Source organism: Aplysia californica, unplaced genomic scaffold, assembly GCF_000002075.1.
Source record: "Aplysia californica isolate F4 #8 unplaced genomic scaffold, AplCal3.0 scaffold00467, whole genome shotgun sequence".
In the NCBI taxonomy this organism is placed as follows: Eukaryota; Metazoa; Mollusca; class Gastropoda; order Aplysiida; family Aplysiidae; genus Aplysia; species Aplysia californica.
Window position 1 is genome coordinate 143293 of NW_004797737.1, and position 21747 is coordinate 165039.

The 21747-nt window shown below is 40.2% G+C and overlaps 1 protein-coding gene across 1 annotated transcript; it reads right to left on the reverse strand.

Annotated features, from left to right (window-relative positions):
- Nucleotides 1–5053: 5053 nt before the first annotated feature.
- On the reverse strand, nt 5054–21134 carry LOC101859431. Its single transcript, XM_035971592.1, has 3 exons — nt 21104–21134; nt 12960–13172; nt 5054–11153 (listed from the first exon to the last, which is right to left on the reverse strand). The coding sequence occupies exons 2-3, from the start codon at nt 13141–13143 to the stop codon at nt 7657–7659; spliced, it is 3681 nt and encodes a 1226-aa protein (XP_035827485.1). The 5' UTR covers nt 13144–13172; nt 21104–21134; the 3' UTR covers nt 5054–7656.
- Between the last annotated feature and the right edge of the window lie 613 nt (nt 21135–21747).

The window sequence follows — 21747 nt, forward strand, 5'->3', positions numbered from 1 at the left end:
ACATACATGGGTACAAAGAGAAGGAAGGGGAGAGATAAGGACGATAGTTGTTTAATAAGAAAGTTGGAGCAAATCACACCAGAGCACTCGCCAACCACCCACAAGCTCTTGTCAGGAATTTTTAGAAATTATAATTAAACGAAAACTTTTAAGATCATGCCAAAATATGAGATGTTACTGCACAAAACAAGAGTAACACATAAAAACTTTAAAATGTGGCACACTGACATAATAATGGTAATTTATGGCTGAAAAAAAAAAGCAAAGAAGATGGACACGAATATACATATATAAGTATAATATATAAGGGAAAGACAAGGTGTTGGGTCTACCAGCAAGGAACATACAAACACAAAGAAACAAGACAAGGCATTCATTAAATTAAAAAAAGACCGGCAACCTCTCGAGAGTGGGGAAAAGGAACTAAACTTTCAGCAAAAATAAAAGACTGAGGGTTTGATTCCCAGTAGCAATGTAATGTATGTCACTATGAAGAGGTATCATCAGGGATGGTATGTGTACTTTCTTTGACTTTTCCCTGACCAGCCACCTGTTTTAGTTTTAGTGAATGTTTTAAAAGCACTTGCAACACAATAAGGTCATATAAGTGCCGAAGATTAGAGGTGTTACAAGGGAGTAACAAACATAAAAAAGAAGGAGGGGAGATAAAGACGATAGATGTTTCATAGGAAAGAAGGAGCAAACCACACCAGAGCACCCGCCAACCACCCGCGACCAGCCACCTGTAACTGTAAAGACACTTGAAAATTGGAAGAAATTTTTTTTTGGTCACAAGCAGCAGTACATCATAATCATATATATAGCTGCCCTTGAAAAAAAATCCAGCAGTGCTGTAAGTCCCAGGGGGGGACTGAGTGACTGAGTCTGCGATACATGTAGTCATGTAGTAAAAAGGAATGTATTGGCCAGCCAAGAGAATAAAGTCTGTCATATTGAGTGAGCCTTCTCCGTAAAGCTGCTTTTGATAGAATTGTAATGAAATCAAGAACATGGGCTGAGGATCACTTTATGAAGGTTAGATCTATTCTTTATGGATGCAAACAATAACAACGGGTCTGGTAGGTCTTCCCTGTTGTTGGACGGAGGACAGCTGGAACAAGAAGATGAAAAAGTCTTTCTTCTAGAACTATGATGAGAAAACTATTATCAAGTCCACTTCCAAGAGAAAATGTAAGTATTACTACATGTAGCATCATCCCTACCATAACCAGCAAGCTAAAAGAATGGGAGTGGATTATACTACTATACAATGTACTACAATGTACATTGTATTAGACTGAAGATAGTGCATGTACTAATGGCAGAATGCACAAGTTCTGGAGGCAAAAGACTGGGGAATCAAGAGTCAGAGGTATACACACCTCTATGCAACAGGGCACCCATGGCCACATAACATGTTTGAATTCGCATCTCACTAATCTTAGAGTGGCCACATGGCCAGATCCATGACCACTTACTAGACTAACATGCCTAACTATAACTTGGACCAGGAGGTTCTTTGACAGATTGCTCTATTTGTGAGGATGTCAGATATTAATATTATCATGAGAAGAAAAAGAAAGAAGATTATCAATGTATTTGCTATACACTATACTATATAATGTGTCACGCTGCAGTAGAATCAGGCGCTAGTCAATTTTTGGTCATGTGGAGTTATCTGTATCACCTAATAAAAGCTTATTCACGTTCTATACTTTTCATGAAAAAAATGTCCAAATATCTTCAATAGAAGTCGAGATATTTGCCATTGAAGGAGGTAGAGTCACCTGGTTTCAGTGGTAAAATTAGCGAGAAAATGGCCGCCAAAGTTCGGTAACTTTAATAGCTTGAGAATCGTTGAAAACTGAGAAATTACATATGTCTTATTTTCAGTCAAATTCAAATAGAAATGTGTTTTATAATATGGACATAAAAGGTGTATAGTCAAAATTTTTTATTTTTTTTAAATTGACCAAACTGGCGGAAAAAATGCCTGTATCTTCGATTTCATTATTTTGACTAGTGCCCGATTTCACCACAACCCCTCACATATTACTACAGTGGGTGTCGCATTCAACGAGGTCGTCGGACCGGCTTGTTGTCCTCGTTGGATCCGACCTCTCGTTGAACGTGACTAAGGCTAAAGACAAGAAAGGAGACAAGTTATTATATTACACTATGTACCAATACCAGTAATTGAAACAGTTGTTTCCCTGATGACGAAAATCTCAAACAGCATCAGTGTGCATGTGTTTGAGCTGTGTTCTGACGGTCATTTCTACATTTAAATTTTTTTTCTTCGGAACACGTCTCGTGTGGAAACACATCCTCTCACATCTAGGCCTAAATCTACATAAAGTAAAGATTGGAGCTTGGATTTTCTGATAAGGGAAAGAAAAGAAAATTGAAAATAAAAAAGGTCTCGATCTAGACCTACCCATACAGAGTTCATCCAGTTTCACACAGCCCGCATCGCGTTCCCACCCAACCCTAGGCTAACCCTCACCCATCTTCTTCGCTTTTGCGGCCATATCACAAGGCACACTAGATCTGGTATCATCTAGCAATACAATGCGTTAGGAATCGAGGATGGGCCCTGTGTTTCGCGTGAGAAGGAGAGAAAGGAGAAAAATTCTCCGCTTTTGGGGCCGTTAATTGCTTTTATTTGGTTATCGCAACCTCGTTGAAAGCGACTTTGGTCTGGTTGCAACCTCCTTGGAGCTGACGTTCATTTTCAAAGATATATAGAGGAAAAAAATCGGGGATTACCTCGTTGGAGCCGACTTCTCGTTGAATGAGACCTCATTGAATGCGACACCCACTGTATATCATCATTGATACAATTTTGATAATATAAGAGGCGGGCTGTAGAGATGCAAGGCAATTCATTATCAACTGATATTTAGCCATACTACAACACATTAACCCTATCCGTACGTTGTGTTTTACTATCGTATCCATACGATGTGGGGAACTCCAAAAGAGGAAAAGTAGCCGTTAATCAAATCCGTACGCTTTGCATAGCAGTCTGTCAAAATTTTTTGAGAAATACTGAAAGTTTCAAAGAGATCTTCATACTAGAAGTATTCTAAAATGTGAAGAATGCAACCTCTGGGGTACAAAATGACCCCAGGTGTACAGAGAGGGTTAAAGATCATGCTGCTGACAAAACAGGGCAAAAACACAGAATCCGCAACAGGGATCTACAGTTTCACCACAAAGAGATCTTTAACTTATGCTAAGCGCTAAGTACATGCATCAGAAAACACAAGTTATTATAGACAGTGAAGACAAGAAAGAGGATCTTTATCATCATCATCAAGCGTCAGGTCGTACAGTCCTGTTAAACCACCAGCCCCGCTATTCCACCAACATCACCCACATTCCAAGGGGGGCAGTATGATGATGTTTGACTGTACAGTATAATATTATAGGCAACATCCTTCCGCAAGCGCCCAGGTCATTAAAAAATATTTTGAGAACATTGAAGAAAAAGAGAGCACCCAATCAGAACCACACTAGGACATTTGTCATTTTTCAACTAGGTAAAAAATAATGAAACAGAATGAAACTACCCAGTAAGATGCCCTTTGATGTTTTTGTTCTAATAACAGCTTTATCTGGAAATCGCTAAAAACTGACTTGGACGATTGTGGAATGACGCTGGTGAATATGTTTGCACAGAAAGTATAAAGTACAATGGTCACTCAGATCACCAATTCACAAAAAGCAAAGTAGGTACATATTTCATCAAAATGCTTCCCTCAAATACATACTTCCATATGATTGGCCATACAATATATTTCAGTTCTGTCACCCCCACTCCCCCAAAAAGAAAAATTACCACATATCGTCCCTCTAAACACATACTAACGTAAGCCACATCTGACTCGAAATCGAGTTATACCAATCAAGCGATTCCCTTTATCCGATACTACATCCTCTCAAAAGATCGTAGGAATCGAGCAATAAATAGCTGAGATATAGTCGATTCCAGTTTGAACGTATCCCACTTGCCCACAAAAAGATACAGCACGTACTAACACACTGTTGGTTACGCTAGTGCATGACGTACACTTTGACCCATTGTTGTGTTTTTATTATACGGCACAAACTAACGTAAGCCACACAGCCGGGGCAGACCCAATGGCAAAAAAACATCGCACAGCGCTTCTAGAGAGCGGGAAGACAAACTAAACTACACACTCACACACTTGTGCAGTGTGCTTCGTGTGAGGCAGTGAATGCTCAGACTTCACTTCTAGAAGTCCCTTTTTACTCGTCCTTCGTTTACAAATGGGATCCCGCTCTGAACAACCACTCTTTCTTTGATATGTAGCCCTACTGTTCAAACTCTGATTGACATTCAGAACCCTGGTGAAGTCTGAAACTCACAGACTGCATAAGTCATGGGTATCCTAGTGCCACTGAGAACTTTAAGGGACAAATAGATACACGTATATGCTTCAAGGACACTGATATAATGCTTAGTGAGGCAGACAGTGATGAAATGTCAGTGTGTGACTACGACTCAGATGGCGATCCAGAATTCAATCCTGGAACATGCAAGGCCAGAAGGTGCAATGCTGAAGTATGGGCGGCTTGTCCTGATTGTGAAATCCTTCTTTGCTTTGATCATTTCAATGAAGAGATTGCATCCTGTGTTCAACATGGGAAAAGCACAAGAAGGTCAAATGAAAAAATACAACGTGTAAAAGATGTAGATAGGCCCTCAAAGTTGAAGATTCCCGTTGGTGTGAATGTGAACACTGATGCTCACGATCAGTTTCAGACAAATGAAAGAGTCATTGATGAGGGGGGTGGAAGAATACAAAGATCAGTTCCCGAGCAGTACATGGTGGAGGGAAGTGAGAAAGAAGTTAGAAAGGAAGAGAAACTCAGATCAAACAAGCAGAAGGAATCCAAAATGAAGAGGAATTTGGAACAAGAGTACACAAGCATGAAGACAAAAAAGACTGCCCACCAAACACATAAAAGCAAGATGTAAAGGAGACACGTGTACAAAGCAGAAGAAACAAAGCTCAACAGTTACTGAGGAACAGAGTCAGGCCATTTTTTATTCGTATCACTCCCTTAGAGATCTAAAAATGAAACGGGAGTTTCTTGTGAGGCATGTCAAATGCTGTAAAACAAAGAGGAAATACACTGAAGGCGAATCACGAAGAAGTAATACTAGACAGTACGTGCGTACAGTTGGGGAGAGTTTTGTTCCAGTCTAATAATTGTTTTTCTTTAACTCTTTGGGCATTTCAGAACAGAGTGCCAGAACGGCATTTAACAAAGTTACTTCCTCTGGCATAGCTGAGGACAAACGAAGTGGGAGACAATCTGAGGCAGAATGAGAAAGAGATGCATTTGTGTGCAAAGCAATATCAGATCACTTCGACAGATTTCCTAAAGTCGAATCTCATTACGGTAGAGAAAAATCAACAAGAGAGTATCTGGGCCCTGAACTCAGCAAACGGCACATGTACCACACACATATACCACACACATGTACCACACTCATGTACCACACACATGTACCACACACATGTACCACACACATGTACCACAGGTTCATCCAGGAATGGATACCCAGAACAAGGCCACCAATCTTCACTACATACAACTATGTATTCAAAAGTAAAAATCTGTCAATCCACCGACCCAGTAAAGACCAGTGCTTTCTTTGTGACAATTATCATCAAGGAAAAGAAGAAACAAAGATAGGTCTTAGGGAAAAGTTTGAGATCCATGTGGGAGAAAAAGAAAAAGGTCAGGGAAATAAAGGACGTATGCAAGTGCAAGAAAGAGCCTCAGGAAAGTGAAAACATTCTCAGTGTAAGTTTTGATTTGCAGCAGGTCATTTACCTCCCTATGTCTCAGGAGAGTGCCATCTTTTACAAAAAGAAGTTGTCGACTACAACCTGACTTTATATAACATTGCTAACAGAGATTGTCACTGCTCCACTTGAGATGAATCGCAAAAGCAAACGTGGATCCTTGGAAATTTCAACTACAGTCCACCGTGCCCTGAAGTTTTATGACGACTGTGGCATCAAAAAAGCTTTTCTTTTTGCCGATGGATGCAGTGGTCAGAACAAAAATTCGATTACGCCAGCGATGATTTTGTATACAGTGAGCAATAGTGTAAATCTTGAAGAGATTTCATTGAGGTTCTTTGAAACAAACCATTGTCAGAACGAGGGTGTTTCTGCACACCGTGCAATAGGACATGCCCTGAAGAGGGCTGGGGATTCGTTCCCTCCTTCTCAGGTAGCAACAGTGATGTCTCTCGCTCTACCTCAAAAGCCTTACCAGGTGAATCAGATGCAGTCTAATGTCTTTCTGGATCTCAAAGGCTTATCAAAGGACTTCAGAATCCTGGACGCACGAAGAGGATCTGATACAGAAGACTCATTTTCGTGGAACAATATCATGGAACTGCGAGTTACTACTTTTAAAAATCATTTACAGTTGACGCCTTCATATTCCGAGTCGCTGTAAACATTATTTGTCTCGGATAATACAGCCCGTGAATTTAAACCAAATTTATCTTTCTTTGCATTTTTATTGTTATTTGGAAGTTACCATTTAGGCATAAGCCACACAATGAACGTATATAAAGTATAATATACGCTTTAGAATACAAAAGCACGTACTAACGTATCCAACAATCTAGTAATGTAAGCCACACATGGAGGCTTTCATTGACGTAGCACGTTGTAGCGTATCGAACAAAAAGGTAATTTTTCCTTCAAAACCTACTATTCTCACTAAGATGCTTCTAGCCAATTGAAAAGTAGTTGGCCCACCCATGTTATGTCAAAATATTAAGGGCAGAATCAGCTATTTGACGCTACAATGGGATAGTGAAAATCGCCCAAATCTTTAAACTTCTCTCCTGCAAAATTAACAAAATGTGGCATACGCTAGTTCGTGTTTTGAGGGACGATATATATATTAGTGTTTCATACAAAAAAAAATTGTAAAGAAAACATAAGGCAACATACAGAAACAAAATCTTCTTGAACAATGTATCTTTTACAAGAATAAGGCTCAGGCACTATGTGTACACATTGACACTTGTACAAATTTAGATTCAGGCAGACCTTGCACAGAGGCTAAGACATTCCAAGATTCACATATTCAGCTAAAAATCGATGTTTAAAAAAAAACAACCTTTGCGGGTGTATGTCTCTATTCATGAACATTTTTTGAGAAGTAAAGACTTAAAGACAAATAACATGCAGTAACTGAAAATCCTCCAGAGTTCACAGAAAGTCATCCAGCTTGTCCATGTAAGCACTTGCAGGGTGCTTCAATATCTGCATATATTTCTTAAAGAACCATTCTATGCTGCACAGTTTTTGATAGGCTTGGAATCACATTTCCTTCCGAGTTTGATTGTCGGGTATTTCTACATTTAGTTTACAATCTGTAACTGCTGTTTCCTGGAATACATAAAATACATCAGTGCTGAGGAAGAAATTTCCGAGTACTAAAGAGGGTAAAGAACACCAACTTTTGGCAATAAGATAAAAACACATGTACTTGTAGCCAACCTGATACATAAGTCACTTAACAACAGTCTTGCTACACACCAAAGACCAACTGTACAGCTACCTTTGGGAACATTTTGTATACCAATCACTAATTCTCAGGAGAATCAAGCAGCTCTTTCAACTTAGACATTGTCTTCTCAAATTGAGCACTGGACAGGATGCGCCTTTTTGGGTGGCCTCGCAAAACCTTTAAAGCTTTTGAGTGCCTTTGTCTAAGTTTGCTATCTGAAGGCCTATCTTCAAAAAGGATATGACGATCTGTCGGTTTCCCAGAGAAAACAGAGCGTGGTCCTTTGGGGTTTTCATTTATAGTTTGCCATTTCTTCCTGTTCTCTGGCAAAACATAATTTTTGTTCTTGTACAAATTTTCAAGTTCAGCACCTACAGATTCTTCTTCAGAATCAGCATAAAAATTTTCTGTTGAAGATAGTGTAATGCTGCTTTTGAATTCATATTCAGAATTCTCTTCACATTCATAACCATCTTTTTCCTCATTCGTATTTGCAGAAGGCTGCAGCTTTTTAGCTACTCTTTTTCTATTATTGGTATCAGGTGCCTGATAAAGATCCCAAGATTTTCTGCTTGGCCTCACGCGCGTTGAACGGCGGACATTGTTCACTTGCTGAGTGAGCTGGAAAAGTTCATACTCCATGACTTCTTCTGGAGTATTGTCTTCCACAGACAAAGAGATCATAGAAGTGGACAGCTCATTCTGCCATTCCGCGCCACTATTCCCAAGACTGTTATCAAACTCACTAGCATCAGAAACTGCAGAATCATGCAGAGTTGTAACTTGTTCAAAAGCACTGTTGGCGTCAAGAGAAACTGCAGCACTCACCACGTGGTCACCTCCGGCACTTTTCACTACATTTGATCTTTGCTTTGAAAGGTTGTCAGAAGACTCCTCAACATTTTCAAGACTGATGCCTTTATCATCTGTACATGGCTGTAAAACATGACTAGACTTGCATCTTTTTTTCCTCTTTGTGACACCCTTTTCTTTAGCATTGTTTGTTTTCAAATCGTTTAGTATACTAAGGCTTCGAAAATTATCAGAGACCTCATCCATGACATTACTGTCCTTTCCTTTCAGAGGGAGTCTGTCTCCCTCCGATGTGTCTACCGTCATTGTAATACCGACATCTTTACCAAGTTGGTTTACACATCTTTCAATGTTTTCTAAGTTCTGACCATTTTCATCCCATTGGAGTTGGAAATTAGACTCAGTTGCATGGTGATCTGCAATGTATGCTGAATCAGTCTGTGGATGCATAGTATCACTTTGGACTTCATAATCTGCAGTTGGAGATGAGGCTGAACTCTTTCCTGCAACAGCTGTGTTATTATTTGAAGGACTGGATATAGAAACAAATTCTCGAGAAGAAAACATTCTTGATGACCGTCTTCTAGCTTTAGATTCAGCATCTTGATGGTGCTCTTTTACTTCAGAGCACTGTTTGCTTTCTTGTATCTTAACAGATGCTGAATCCGCACACACATATGCTGCTGGGTCACTTTGAACTTCAGAACTTTCTACTAAGACTGAAGGTGAAGACACAGTTTCTTCACCACAACTGGTTTTATCAGTTATGGAGCTGAATATAAAAGGCATTTCTAGTGGAGAAAACATCCTTGATGACCGTCTCCTAACTTTAGACTCAGATACTTGGTTCTGTTCCACAACTATTGGACAACATTCAACTTCTTCTAAAGCAATGCCATTATCCTTACTCCATTCAACATTTCCTTTTTTCAATTCGAAGTCATTGCGAAGATAGTCGTTCTCATCTTCATTATGACCTTTTGCCTTTGCAGTCTTTTTTACTCTGGATACCATTGACTTTTTCTTGGCACTCTGAGAAACTGGACCATTCTTGGAAGGGTGCTTTTTTACACCATTGCCCTTTTTGATCTTCACTGCTGTAGACTCAGAAGAGACAGAGGGCAAACTCAATAAATTGTGAGCATCACTTTCCTCTGCAACATGAGAGGTAGGACACACACTCAATACTGACTTAACCTCTTGAGATTCAGCACACATTTCTGCATCCCTATCAAAGTCTACATTACTTTTTAGCTTTGGCAAATGACTAGGATTTTGACAGCTTGTTTCTTTATTCCCATCTTCAGTCCTATTTTTCTTCAGTGAAAGCCTGTTATGATCTTTCAGATTAGTATTCTTTTTACATTCCTGTTTCTTCCCAGATACAGGTATTCTCAGTGAGCTTTCACACTCTTTGCTACCTGTATTCTCAGGTATATTACCATTTAACCCGATACATGCCTGGGATTCCTTACTCACAGTTGCACTCAATATGGCAATTTGACTGGAAGGCTGCTGCTGCTGTTGACTGCAAACAAGTGACTCTGGACATACATCCTTGTTAATTGCAGCGTGTGCAACAGATCTGTAAGCAGAGTTATTTTGTTCAGCGACTGCAGTTGAATCTGTCATGTCACAAGTGTTCATGGTTTGCATCGCTTGAAGTTTTCGAGAGAGTTCCTGAATGACTGATGTCAAACTGGCACCTAAAACGGTGGATGACAAGGATGTTAAAGCTTTATCATGTTCACTTTCAGAACTTGAGGATACACCTGACAGTTCTTGCTCTTTACCACTCACAGAAAAATGTGAAAATGTATTCTTTGTTTCACCATATGCAGCATCACGACCTGTGATCCTGCAAACACTATCAAAATCAGTTTCCTCAAAAGAAGTTTTCCTTGAGCTGTCAGGTGTCATATTGCTGCTTTCATATTCACAGCATATTGCCTGGTTCAGAGTGGGGGTTTTCGTAGCCACTAACAAATCAGATGGTACTTGGCTATCTGAGAGAGAAGCTTCAAGTCTTAATGAAAGTTCTGGTGAACTGAAATCTGAGTAATTGTGACTGTATTGAGACGAGCAAGTGGTCCCAGCCTCTGCCGGAACAAAGAAGCTGCTGGTAGATGCCCCACAGTCTAGAACTGGTAGACAATGTGAGCTCTGTCCAGATACATCAGCAAATGAGAGGGGAATTGAGTCTGTGGATACCAAGTCGAGATGATGAGATGGTCCACAGGGAGACGAACTGTGTGAATATGACAGGTTGTCTGAAGTCTTACCAGAAATGGCATTGCTGGAAAGACCCACATTTGACTCTATTGGCTGAATGGAACACAATAAACCTAAGCTTTCAACAGTTCTTACTGGTCTCCAACCCCTTTCCAAGACAAATGTTTCATCCAATCTAGAGTTCAAATCAACATTTCCTGTTTTTATTGCTGTTTCAGGGGACAGACCATCAGCATCACCGGGGGGTTTTTCCAGCATTCCTGTATCTGTTTCAACCCAAGTTTGAGTTTGAAGGCTCTCTTTTGAATCACTCTCTGGTTTTTCCCCTAGTCTGAGTGAAAATTGTGATGAGCCGGGCTGCATTCCATGTCTGTCTTCTCCATCACTGTGATTTACTCCTGGCCAGCTTATACTCACATCAGGGATGTCAACGAGAAATCCAAGATTATCCTCTTTGGTGACAGGAGACGAGGTCTCTTTCTGCATCTCATTTTTTGTATGGTAGGTAGAAGAGACAAGACAGTTTTTAGCTGTTGGAAAAAAGAAGAGCACATAAACTGAAATTAAGGCAATGACTGGAAAAACGAAAAATGAATACCGGTTTGGGAGAATGCAGTTTCATGTCTTCATTACATCCCTTAAACTAAATAAAGTAAGATTAGCTAAATTTCAGTTGCAACTAATTATTCAAATCAAACAACAATAAAGTATAATATATGCAGTTTAGTACACACACCCTGCTCTCCAAGTTTCCACAAATCTGCTAGAGTATGATATAAGATTAAGAAAACATTGCGTCTTTGTATACAGATATGGTCGAAGAAGTCAGACCCCTAAGTGATCTAAATTGTGTTGATGGGGGGTGTTGACGGGGGACTAGAACACTTACATTTACAGTTTTTTTCTCTATGTTTATATCCTTTGCAAAAAATAATGTTTCAAGATTTTAGGTCACAAGGAAAATTGATACAGCGTATGGCCCACTATTTTCCCAAAGTCTAAATGACTCAAAAGAGAGTACCAGCAGGTTAATGAAACGCACAGAGGGATTTTCAGCAAGTACAGCAGGCAATATATGCTTTGGATGATGTCAAGATGGCTCCTTTTGCTGTCTTTTTACATACTGCTCTCAATTCTTTTGAATAGAGAGAGAACTAATGTCTCTGCTGGTCAGACAAAGATGACTCTGAGAAATAAAATCAGTCAGAATAAAACAGGGAGCAGCCGGCTGATGGGCCAGAGCTTCTGAATCCACCGCTGCATAGAACAAAAAAACTCCCCAGGAAAAATCCGCAAACCAAATAAGAAAAAATAAATTAAATAAAAATACTTCCTTTATCCAGGTCAAACTCAACAAAAATCACATATCCATCCAAGTGATTAACTTAAGTTTCTGCATGACAAATTTTTTTTTCTTTCATCAAAGGAGTACCAGCAATGATTGTGAATGTTACAAGGGGTTAACAGAACCGCCCATCCAAATGTATAAGACTGTATGAAAGAGTATAGATTATTTTTGTACAAAAACATTACATTTACAGAATCACTGGGATGACTCTGGTTTATGAACGATAGCACTATAGATCAAAACAGGAAGAGACGACCTGACCATGGAAATAAAAATAGGAAATCTGATGGCATCCCAATACGTTATTTGTAATAGTCTGAGGATCACTGGTCAGCTAAAGTTTGTATTCAGAAGGGCATTATATAAATACTGGAGAGGACAAAAATATTTCTTTTTACTTTTAGTAAGGTCTTATGGCGCTCGCAACTGCATAAGGTCATATGAGCGCCAAGGGGTGGATGTCAACAGAGAAATCCAAATGGGGAGTCAGGCTTACTCTGCTCACCTCTTTAGCCTCAACAGCACAAAGTCTACTTTGACTATCAAGACACCCCGGAAATAGCAGTTCACAAGAGAGTGACAAACATACAAAAGAAGTAGAGGAAAAATGACAATAGAAAGGATGAGGAGGAAAGAAAAAGCAGCAGTTCCCCCTATGTTGTTACGGCACAGTATGAGCATGACATTGATAACTCAGCCTATTTACAATTCTACTTGTGTACAAGAACATATTAATATCCCCCTTTTGGGCTTTGGGAATGGCTTAAAGACACTACAGTCAGTGGCACTGCCATGGGATATAGGGCAAAATATTTCCTCTGATTGGAATTCATTCAAGTTACACCTGCCAATTAAAGCAAAAAAGAAACAAAAGAGAAGGGACAAAACGAGTGAAAAAGTTATACAGAATAGAGGACACAGTACTTGGACAGAGTAAAGCAATTCGCTTTGAGTTTTGTGGGCACTCTCTCAACACATTATGGCTTACCCCATGAATCAGAAGTAGATTCGTTTTCCTCCACCCAGACACTGCCATAAGTTCTTCCGGTAAAGGACCCTTCTTCAGGAGCCGCTTTCTCCTCCACACCAAGGGTATTTGGTGAAACTTGAAAGTTAGTTGACGATCTTCTTATATTTCTCACAGACCGCCTTCTCTTCTTTGAAGATTCCATGCTCAGGGAGCACACTGGTATAGACACAACTGAGGGAGGAAAAAGTTACACTGTTCTATAAAATAATTCTGAGACCGAGTGCAGAATATTAGTATCACCACAAGTACAAAGAGGAGGGAGTAAGTACCTTCTCTAATATCCACCTGTCCAAGACAGCTCCCTGTCCAAACTTCCCACTTCTTTCCCCTCATATTTATAATTAATTAATGACACTGTCCAAGAAGACCACCTCTCTAATCATCGTTGCCTTTCTCACTCTGCACCAGGGTATAGGCCATGAACAAACACTTTCCACCTTTCTCTACCCCGGGCTAGCCTCTTGATGTTGTTCCATGTCTTCCCACTTTTTTGTACATCGATTTCTGTGATTCTTCTCCTGGTTCCATGCTGTCTTCCCCTTGATCTCTTACCCTGTGGATTCCAATCCAAACTTTCTTTGTTATGCAGCTGCCTGACTTCCTGAAAGTATGTCCGATCCATCGCCACCACCTTTTTCCTACCTCATCTCTGACTGGGATCTGTCTTGTTTTCCTTAACACTTCCTCATTGGAGACCCTGTCTGGCCATCTGATCCTCAGTAACTTTCTTAGACACTTGTTCAAGAAAACCTGGATACTCTTTATAATGCAAGTCAGTGATGCGTTCCAGGTCTCACATCCATACAACAGGACTGACTTCACATTTGAATTGAAAATCCTCAGCTTTGTTCGAAGTGAGATATCTCTGGTCTTCCAAATCCTATCCAAAGATATGAAAGCAGCCTGTGCTTTTCCAATGCGGGACTTTATTTCAGCACTTGTTCCTCTCTCTCTGTCAATTATACTCCCAAGATAGCAGAAGGATTCAATGTCTTCTAGTGCATTTCCTTCTATTGTGACCTGCGCTCCTTTCATTGTACATCTGTCCTTAGGACCTTTGACTTTCCGGGGTGGATCCTCAATCCAACAGACTCCGATAGGCTGTTTAATACTGAAGTCTTTGTTTGCATTTGCTCCTGGGTGTGCGACAGAAGTGCCAAGTCGTCAGCAAAATCCAGATCGTCCAACTGTGTCCATGGAGTCCACTGTATACCATTTCTGTGTCCCCTGATGGTTTCCTTCATGAACCTGTTGACTGCCAATATGAAGAGGAAAGGTCTCACACCAGTCTCGATGTCAAAGCTGTCTGTGAGTTGGCCATCATGTACAACTCTGCAACTTGTCCCTTCGTACATGCTCTTGATGAGGCTCATCAACTTCTGTGGGATTCCGTGGTGTCTCATTATCTTCCATAGTGTTGCTCTGTCTATACTGTCGAAGGCTTTCTCATAGTCAAGGATGTTGACGATCAGCAGAGAGTTCCACAATAATCCTCAGCGTGGCAATCTTGTCGGTGGTAGAGCGTTTTTTCCCGGAAACCAGCCTGTTCATCCCGCACCTCTCCAAGATGACCATTTATTTTCGAAACAGTGGGTGGTTGTCTTCGACAGGTAGCTCTAGATTCAACAGTACTTGGTTTAGAACTTTAAAAAAAATTTTTAAAAATCTTGTTCAAAATGTGTCAACAAGTGAGCATGAGGGACAGGGGGAGGTGACTAGAAGTATTACTAATATAATGCAAACATAATTATACATAAAATCATTCATAGGCATACAAATATGAGTACATGACACGTATATGAATGAAGCCATTCTCAAAAGGATCAACATAAATGTTGAGGTTTGGAAGACTTTTATCAGTCATATATTGATATATTATGAGCAACGAGCATAATCTAAGATTTATCCTGCCCATCAAGTCTGAGCTTATAATTACTGTTTATACAGATATTTATCCCTAGGATACATTTTCAAAAGTAGCATGATCTAACAAGTTGGGAATGTCTTTTTTTTATTTCCAAAGACGTACAATAGGTACCATCAGTTTACAATTATATTTCATTTTATACTTTTTCAGGATAAGGACAAAAGGCGTTCTTAAATAAACATCGTGAAAATTACCGGCCAAAGAACTGAACCCTGCGACATCCTGTGCTATCTGAATTATTTTTGTAATATATTATCGTTTCTGGCCTGGCTGGAAACTACTACATTTCAGTCCTCACGATGTCAGACAGTTTTGTTTTTATCAATCATCAACGTACACTCACAATTACTGGGTCAACTTGCAAGTTGTAACTTGCCCATAGTTGGTCTATATTATAATCTAAACAAAAATAACCAGGTGTAATAATTACTGATCATACCTTAGCCAAAGGGTTTTATATACTATACCTAGTCCTGAGGCAAGATTAGTTGATTAGATCTACCCTAAGCAAGGCTGACTATGGGACCGGAGTCCACTTAACCTTAGTAGTGCTCTGTGGTCTTGAAGAAACAAAACTCCGATCAACGCTTTGAAGCATGAAGTCACTATTGGTGCTAGTCAAATACCATGCAGGTACACAAATGGCGCGCGCGTGAGAATAGCGAGACATATGTTATTCTCAGAACAACAGTGGCCGAAAACGAAAACAACAGTCAGGGTCTGCTAAAAAATTCAAATTCAACTCGATCTCGACTCTGGCGGATTAGATTTTAGGGCGATTTTGTAGTTTCGTTCGTTAAATTCAAGATTAGGGGGGTTTCAGGGGGGATGGAGGTGGGCATGCCCCCCCTGAATTTTATCCTAATTAAATTTGATGTTTTGCAGTTAGGTTGCATCTCTGCTCTTTGTGTAGCCTATTTCAAATAGACTAGAAATCTAGATCTAGTATTTAGAATCTAGGTCTAGATCTAGATCTAGATGTTGTCATCAAGACTTCTGGATTTCTTCTGTGGATGTAAACAAATGGATCGTGGACTTTAACGAACAGAACACAGCGTCACTTTTCGCCCGATTTTGTTAGTTTTAGTTAGCGTGGCTCAGCAGCCCGCCGGAGCTCCCCGGCTCGGGGTCACGCGGTTAATGAGCCCTGAAGTGACTTTGCCGGTGTCGGTTAGGAAGTTCACATTTTTGACTATGTTTAAAACGATATGACTTCTTCCCCATCCCACTCAGATAATCATTACGCGGATGTACTAAAAGCTCAATGTCTGGAGATTTATTCTGCGTTAGAATGGTTAATTTCTGTGCCTTAGTTTTTGTTCTAGACAAATGTTTGTAGAGTACCCAATTTGTCCTATTTTAGTTACAAACTTATGAATAAATGATTGTTAATTTTAAAAAGGCACGACAGATCTCTCCAAAATCTGTGTTAAACTGACTACGAATATCATGTCTTTTACCATGAGAAATCTTAAATCTGTGCTAGATCTAGTTGTAATAGTCAAATTATAAGAGAAAAAAGATGCGCATCTCCACTTTTTAACTAAAGACGATCAGCGTTAGCTCTTATTTTACTATTAAACAAGAGAAAGTTACTCTGCGTTTGTTAAGCGATTAAAACACCCCACAAAACCGTGTAAATACATGGGTAGAGATAAACTTCTTGTATGGAATAAATGACAGCTAACACATTCATTCTTCTTATTTTTGTGTCGGAAATATGCGGGGACACAATTATTATGAATGTAAAGAAATCAGTCACATTGTCAGTTATTGCAAATGGTCATTATAGAAACGAAAAATAAAGCTGGAAAAGTCTGGTGCTGATTCAGTGTCCCTGGAAAGCTAGAAATTATTCTTATAACCCTATTACGAGAAGTCATTCCTATTATTCAGTGAACTTACAAAACATAGACGTAGTGTTTTAAGAAAAGTAAGGAATTTCTGGAGTGTAACAAATACTGTTCGTGTATTACATTGAAGATGTATTCTGGCACTAAAATCGATTTGTACTTTTCATAGAGAAACTTCATGGTAACTTTTATAAACTTTCGAGAAAATATGCGAATATTCACGATTATATTAGACACATAAAGTTGTATTTGGAGGAATTACTTCATAGCGAATTGTGTGCCTGATGAATAAAGTTGCAAAATTACAGCTTTCTATTATATGCGCGCGGATACCATCTTTTCAGAGTATCTGCACCAATACTATGTCGTTCATGTTCCAAAAGTTCGACAGATTTTGTAGAGGCTTTTTTAAATATTGATTTTTTTTCATTTACGCTAGTCATAAAAAATTTACAATTTAGCACTGCCGACTTCAGCTCGTCTAACGAAATAACCAGACAAGTTACAACGTCCGTTCTTTTTTGAGTCTCAAGAGCAGAAATGCATGCTTTGGATGCACTAAATTTATGAGAATTACCATAAATGCAAGGATACACCTAAAATTGTACGTTGAAAAGTACCAAAAATTAAGTCGGCCCAGACAGAGCGGCGACAGGGAGCTGACCCCCGTGACCCCAACGTGATAAGGCGCCCGGCGGGGAACCCCCCGCGGCAACTAAAATTTCACCGCTGGTGCGCCGTGGGAAGTGATTATTCACACCGGGTGTGCGCATAAGAATTAATATTATTCACACCGGGTGTGCGAATAAGAAATAATTTTATTCGCACACAGGGCAGTGGCGGTGGGTGGACCAAGATTTGGGTGGGGCTTATTATGTTTCTTCTACTTCTTTACCACCAAAAAGCAAGCAATAAGAACAAAACAGTAATGATTTTTCTATACTCACGGCGAGCCACGGCATTTTGAGAACCATTCAAACGAGAAGAGTCACCTCTGTCGTCCGTCTCTTTGTTCTTAGTTAAATTTAAGCTTCTGGATGGTGGGGACGAAGCCGTTTCACCTAAAAATTTCTCTAATTAGTTTTTATCTGAAGAAAAAGTTGCCTCAAAAGTGGTTTGATGTAATTAATAACTGTTAAATCTCAGCGGCACAAACACACAGCACTCCAAACACATACCGTCTATGAGGTGGATTGGGTCGTGTTGTTGCGGAAAATAGAATGCGCCTAACAAAGGCCCAATGGGCGCGTAGGTATCTGTGTCACTGGGGGAAAGTTTGTTGTAAATTTTCACCCCATTGTCAGGGATGGGAGAGCGTGAGCCCTCTGTGCAGTGTTATTTTTTTAAAAGCCTTCTACCTTTTTACAAGAAGAGTTTCATTAAAGACGGCGTGAGAACCGGCTTATTCTTTCTGAGCCCTAACAACATTTGATTGGCTGTTAAGTTACTATAGTTGTAAACGGTGACAACAATGATTGGATGAACGGGCAAGCCGCCAGGCTGATAACTGTGTGTTCATTGTGTGCGATCATAACGGTTTCAACTGCTTATTTCGTTATTTAAGAAACTTTCATTAACTAAGGGATAGAGTTGGGGTGGGGACGGGATGGGGGTGAGGGGCTCAAGCCCGTAAGCCCTTCACTACCCACCGCCACTGGCACAGGGTCGAGACTACGTTGATTTTGGACCTCGTTTGTCACACCCGGGTATCCCACCTTTTGGCAAAGGTTTAAGTCATGTGGAAGACATTGAGACTCTTGTCAATGCAATAGGTACGTGCCTTACAAATAAAAGACATCAAGACATTAAAAGATCAACAAAACAGTTGCAAAGTTACAAGGAAACATTAAGAAATTAGATATCCACCTACAGAATTTTCATCATAATTTCAAAATTATTTGTAACCCCCCCCCCCTTCTTAAAAATTAAAAAAAACCAGCAACGGGGATTTGCAGTGATCATGCAGATCTGGGTCTTGTTACTGGCATTTTTTATCCACTTTTTCTTTTACCATTTTTTCCCAGTCATGAGCAAAACATTTGAATCTCACAGTAGTGTCATATTTGGTTAACCTCCCCACCCAATCTTACACTTTTCTTACAGAAGCCAAAGACACCCCTTCCCCTCTGAGGTGTAAGTTTATATTTTGAACGGCCCCTATAGGCCTAGATCTAATACATTGAGGCATGTCGCGTACATGAGAGGCGGAGTAGGGTCGCTTTTCGAGGATCGCCGTAAAAATAGCCTGGGACTCACTGGGAGGCTATCTTTATGGCTCGCCGTAAAAATAGCCACTGCAAAATTAATTTGGTTGTCTACAAAGATGCTACGGCTATTTAACTTTCCAAATCGAGCCGAACTACGCGGGTCGCCATTTTGTTTTGCCCGGAAGTTCTCGCGCTACTCCTCTCTCTCTCTCCACTGCCCACAGACAAAATTGCACCCTTTTAGGCTAACACTAACAGTAGTAATAGATCTATCTAGATCTAGAACGTTTGTTCACAGCACAGAATTCTACAATTCTGTTATCACAGTGTAGAATTCTGTGGTTCAGGGTGAACGCTTCACTGGTTGGCCGAGGCTATTATAACGGTGAACACCCAAAAGACTCGCCTGCGCTATTCTCACCCAGGGTGAGAATAGAAGGTAGCCTAATTTCATAGTATCACACCCACCCTGTGCGAATAACATTTCTAGCATGGGAGTGTATACAGACCCGGTAACCGGGAACAAAGTCACAAAGTATACAGACCCGGTAGGGTAGCTCTTTTGTGATTTCGGAAAGTTTCAGCGCCCTCTTGGCTCAGGGTAGAACTAGGTTCTGTTAAATTTATGGCCTAGGTCTAGATCTAGACAGACAGATAAATCATTGATCTAGTTTCGAGGCTAGCCTAGATCTAAATCTAAATGAAGATTGCGGATGTCTTTTCGTTGAACCATCGTTTTTCCTCCGTTTTGGAGTTGGAGGAATCATGATTTGAAGAAAAGAACAATGTCATAATTTCAATAGAGCAGTCACCCTCTCTATTTCTCTCTCTCTCCTCTGTCGCTGTGTATCGCTCGCATTCTCTTTTTCTTTGTTTGTCTGTCTTTCTTTCTCCCCACCTATTTCCCACTCTTTCTCTTACTCCCTCCTGCCAACTGGGGCATACATTTTGCTAGCACTTCCCCCTGCTCTCTCTCTCTATCACTCTCTCTCACACACACACTACGGGGTCTGGGCGCTGAAACTTTCTGAAACCACAAAAGAGTTCCCCTACCGGGTCTGTATACTTCGTGACTTTGTTCCCGGTTACCGGGTCTGTATACACTTCGTTCTAGTATTCACACACCCTGTGCGAATAAAATTTCACAATATTCACACACCCTGGCCCTGTGCGAATAAAATTCGTCTATACTAGTCTAGATTAGATCTAAATTTCTAGATCTAAATCTAGATATCTAGAATAGATGAAGATCTAGATCTAGAATGTAGATCTATCTAGACCTAGATCTAGAATCTATATCTATATCTAGAATCTAGATTCTAGAGTAGAGAAATCTAGATCTATAGGCCATAATAGGCCTATCTAGATCTAGATGTAGGCTAGATTCTACACTAGATCTAGAATCTAGATCTATTCTAGAATGTTTCTAGAATATAGTATTCACACATCCTGTGCGAATAACTACAGCGAATGGAACTGAAAGTGGCTATTCTCACCCGCCCGGAAGTTCTCGCAAGATCTAGATTCTAGATCTACTCCTCCCCTCTTGAACTCTCTCTCTCTCTGTCTCTTTCTGAATACTGTCTATCGGTGTGGACGATCAAATTGACCAAAACAAAGTTAAAAAATGATGTTAAAACACAAAAGTAAATTAATTTGGTTGTCTACAAAGATGCTACGGCTATTTAACTTTTCGAATCGAGCCGAATGGAACTACAAGATCACTGATTCTAGAAATCTAGAGTCTAGTAATATAATATATGTATATCTAAACAGCTCTTGGGATACCCAGCTTTCAGCGACCAAAGTATGTCGGCGCTTTTTCCGTAGTTCCCACCCCGCAATTGTTATTCACGGGTTTTGGCCCCAAGAGTAGGGGGGTTTCAGGGGGGCTTGCCCTGACCTAACAAAAATAGGAAGGGGGGTTTCAGGGGGGCATGCCCCCCTGAATTTTACCACAATTTGCTGTTGTTATGTTTGATATCTTAGCTCACCGCGAATCAAACGTATAGATCTAGATCTAGATCTAGAAGTAGGTCAGGCTCAAATAAGGGGGGTGGGAACTACCGAAAAAGCACCAAGTATGTCATCTTGGGCCTTGTTCTAGAATTTTACCTTGGTCAAGATCTCGATCAAGAGGGATGAAGGAAACTTACTTGCTGCTGTCAACAACGGAAATCGAGCGACTTCCTCTTTCGAAATTGGTGTCGGAATAGCATAGACCAATCAAACTTTCCCATTTTTTTGTGGATCAGACAATATTACTGGATAGGAATTGATCGTAAAAATTAGTTTTTCTATTTTCACCATCCAAATGAACTTGCATGGAGAGGAGTGCATAGGAATAACGGCTTCGTTGTGAAACGGGTAGAATACCGGACCAGCGGACTGACTTTGCCTGTCTCAACTTTACGAATTCATAATTTTCCCGTTTTTAATATCTCTCAATGGAGAATCTCGGACCGGTAGATCTATTCATTAAAATTTTGTCAGGGGCAAGGAGCTTAGAACTACTTTTAATCTCCTTGGTCAGGGGGGAGACCCCCCTATACCCCCCTCCCCCCTCCTCCATCCCAACCACCCGCCCCACCTGCCCACTTTCTCGCGCAATAATGTACGAGTGGTCCGGTATTCTTCAATCTTCCCATGAAACGTCTTTATTTAAAATGGATGAACATAAGGTGACGTTATAGTTTTAGGCTACCAAGTAGAGTAATTGACCAACTTTAACTATCTGCACTCCGTCCTCTCTTTTTTTC

Excerpts from the sequence above, each read along its gene's own strand:
- LOC101859431 (XM_035971592.1), bottom strand. The coding sequence starts at position 13,143 with ATGGAATCTTCAAAGAAGAGAAGGCGGTCTGTGAGAAATATAAGAAGA. Across the intron at positions 11,154-12,959 it reads ATCTACTTCTGATTCATGGG|CTAAAAACTGTCTTGTCTCT; the intron begins GTAAGCCATAAT and ends TTTTTCCAACAG.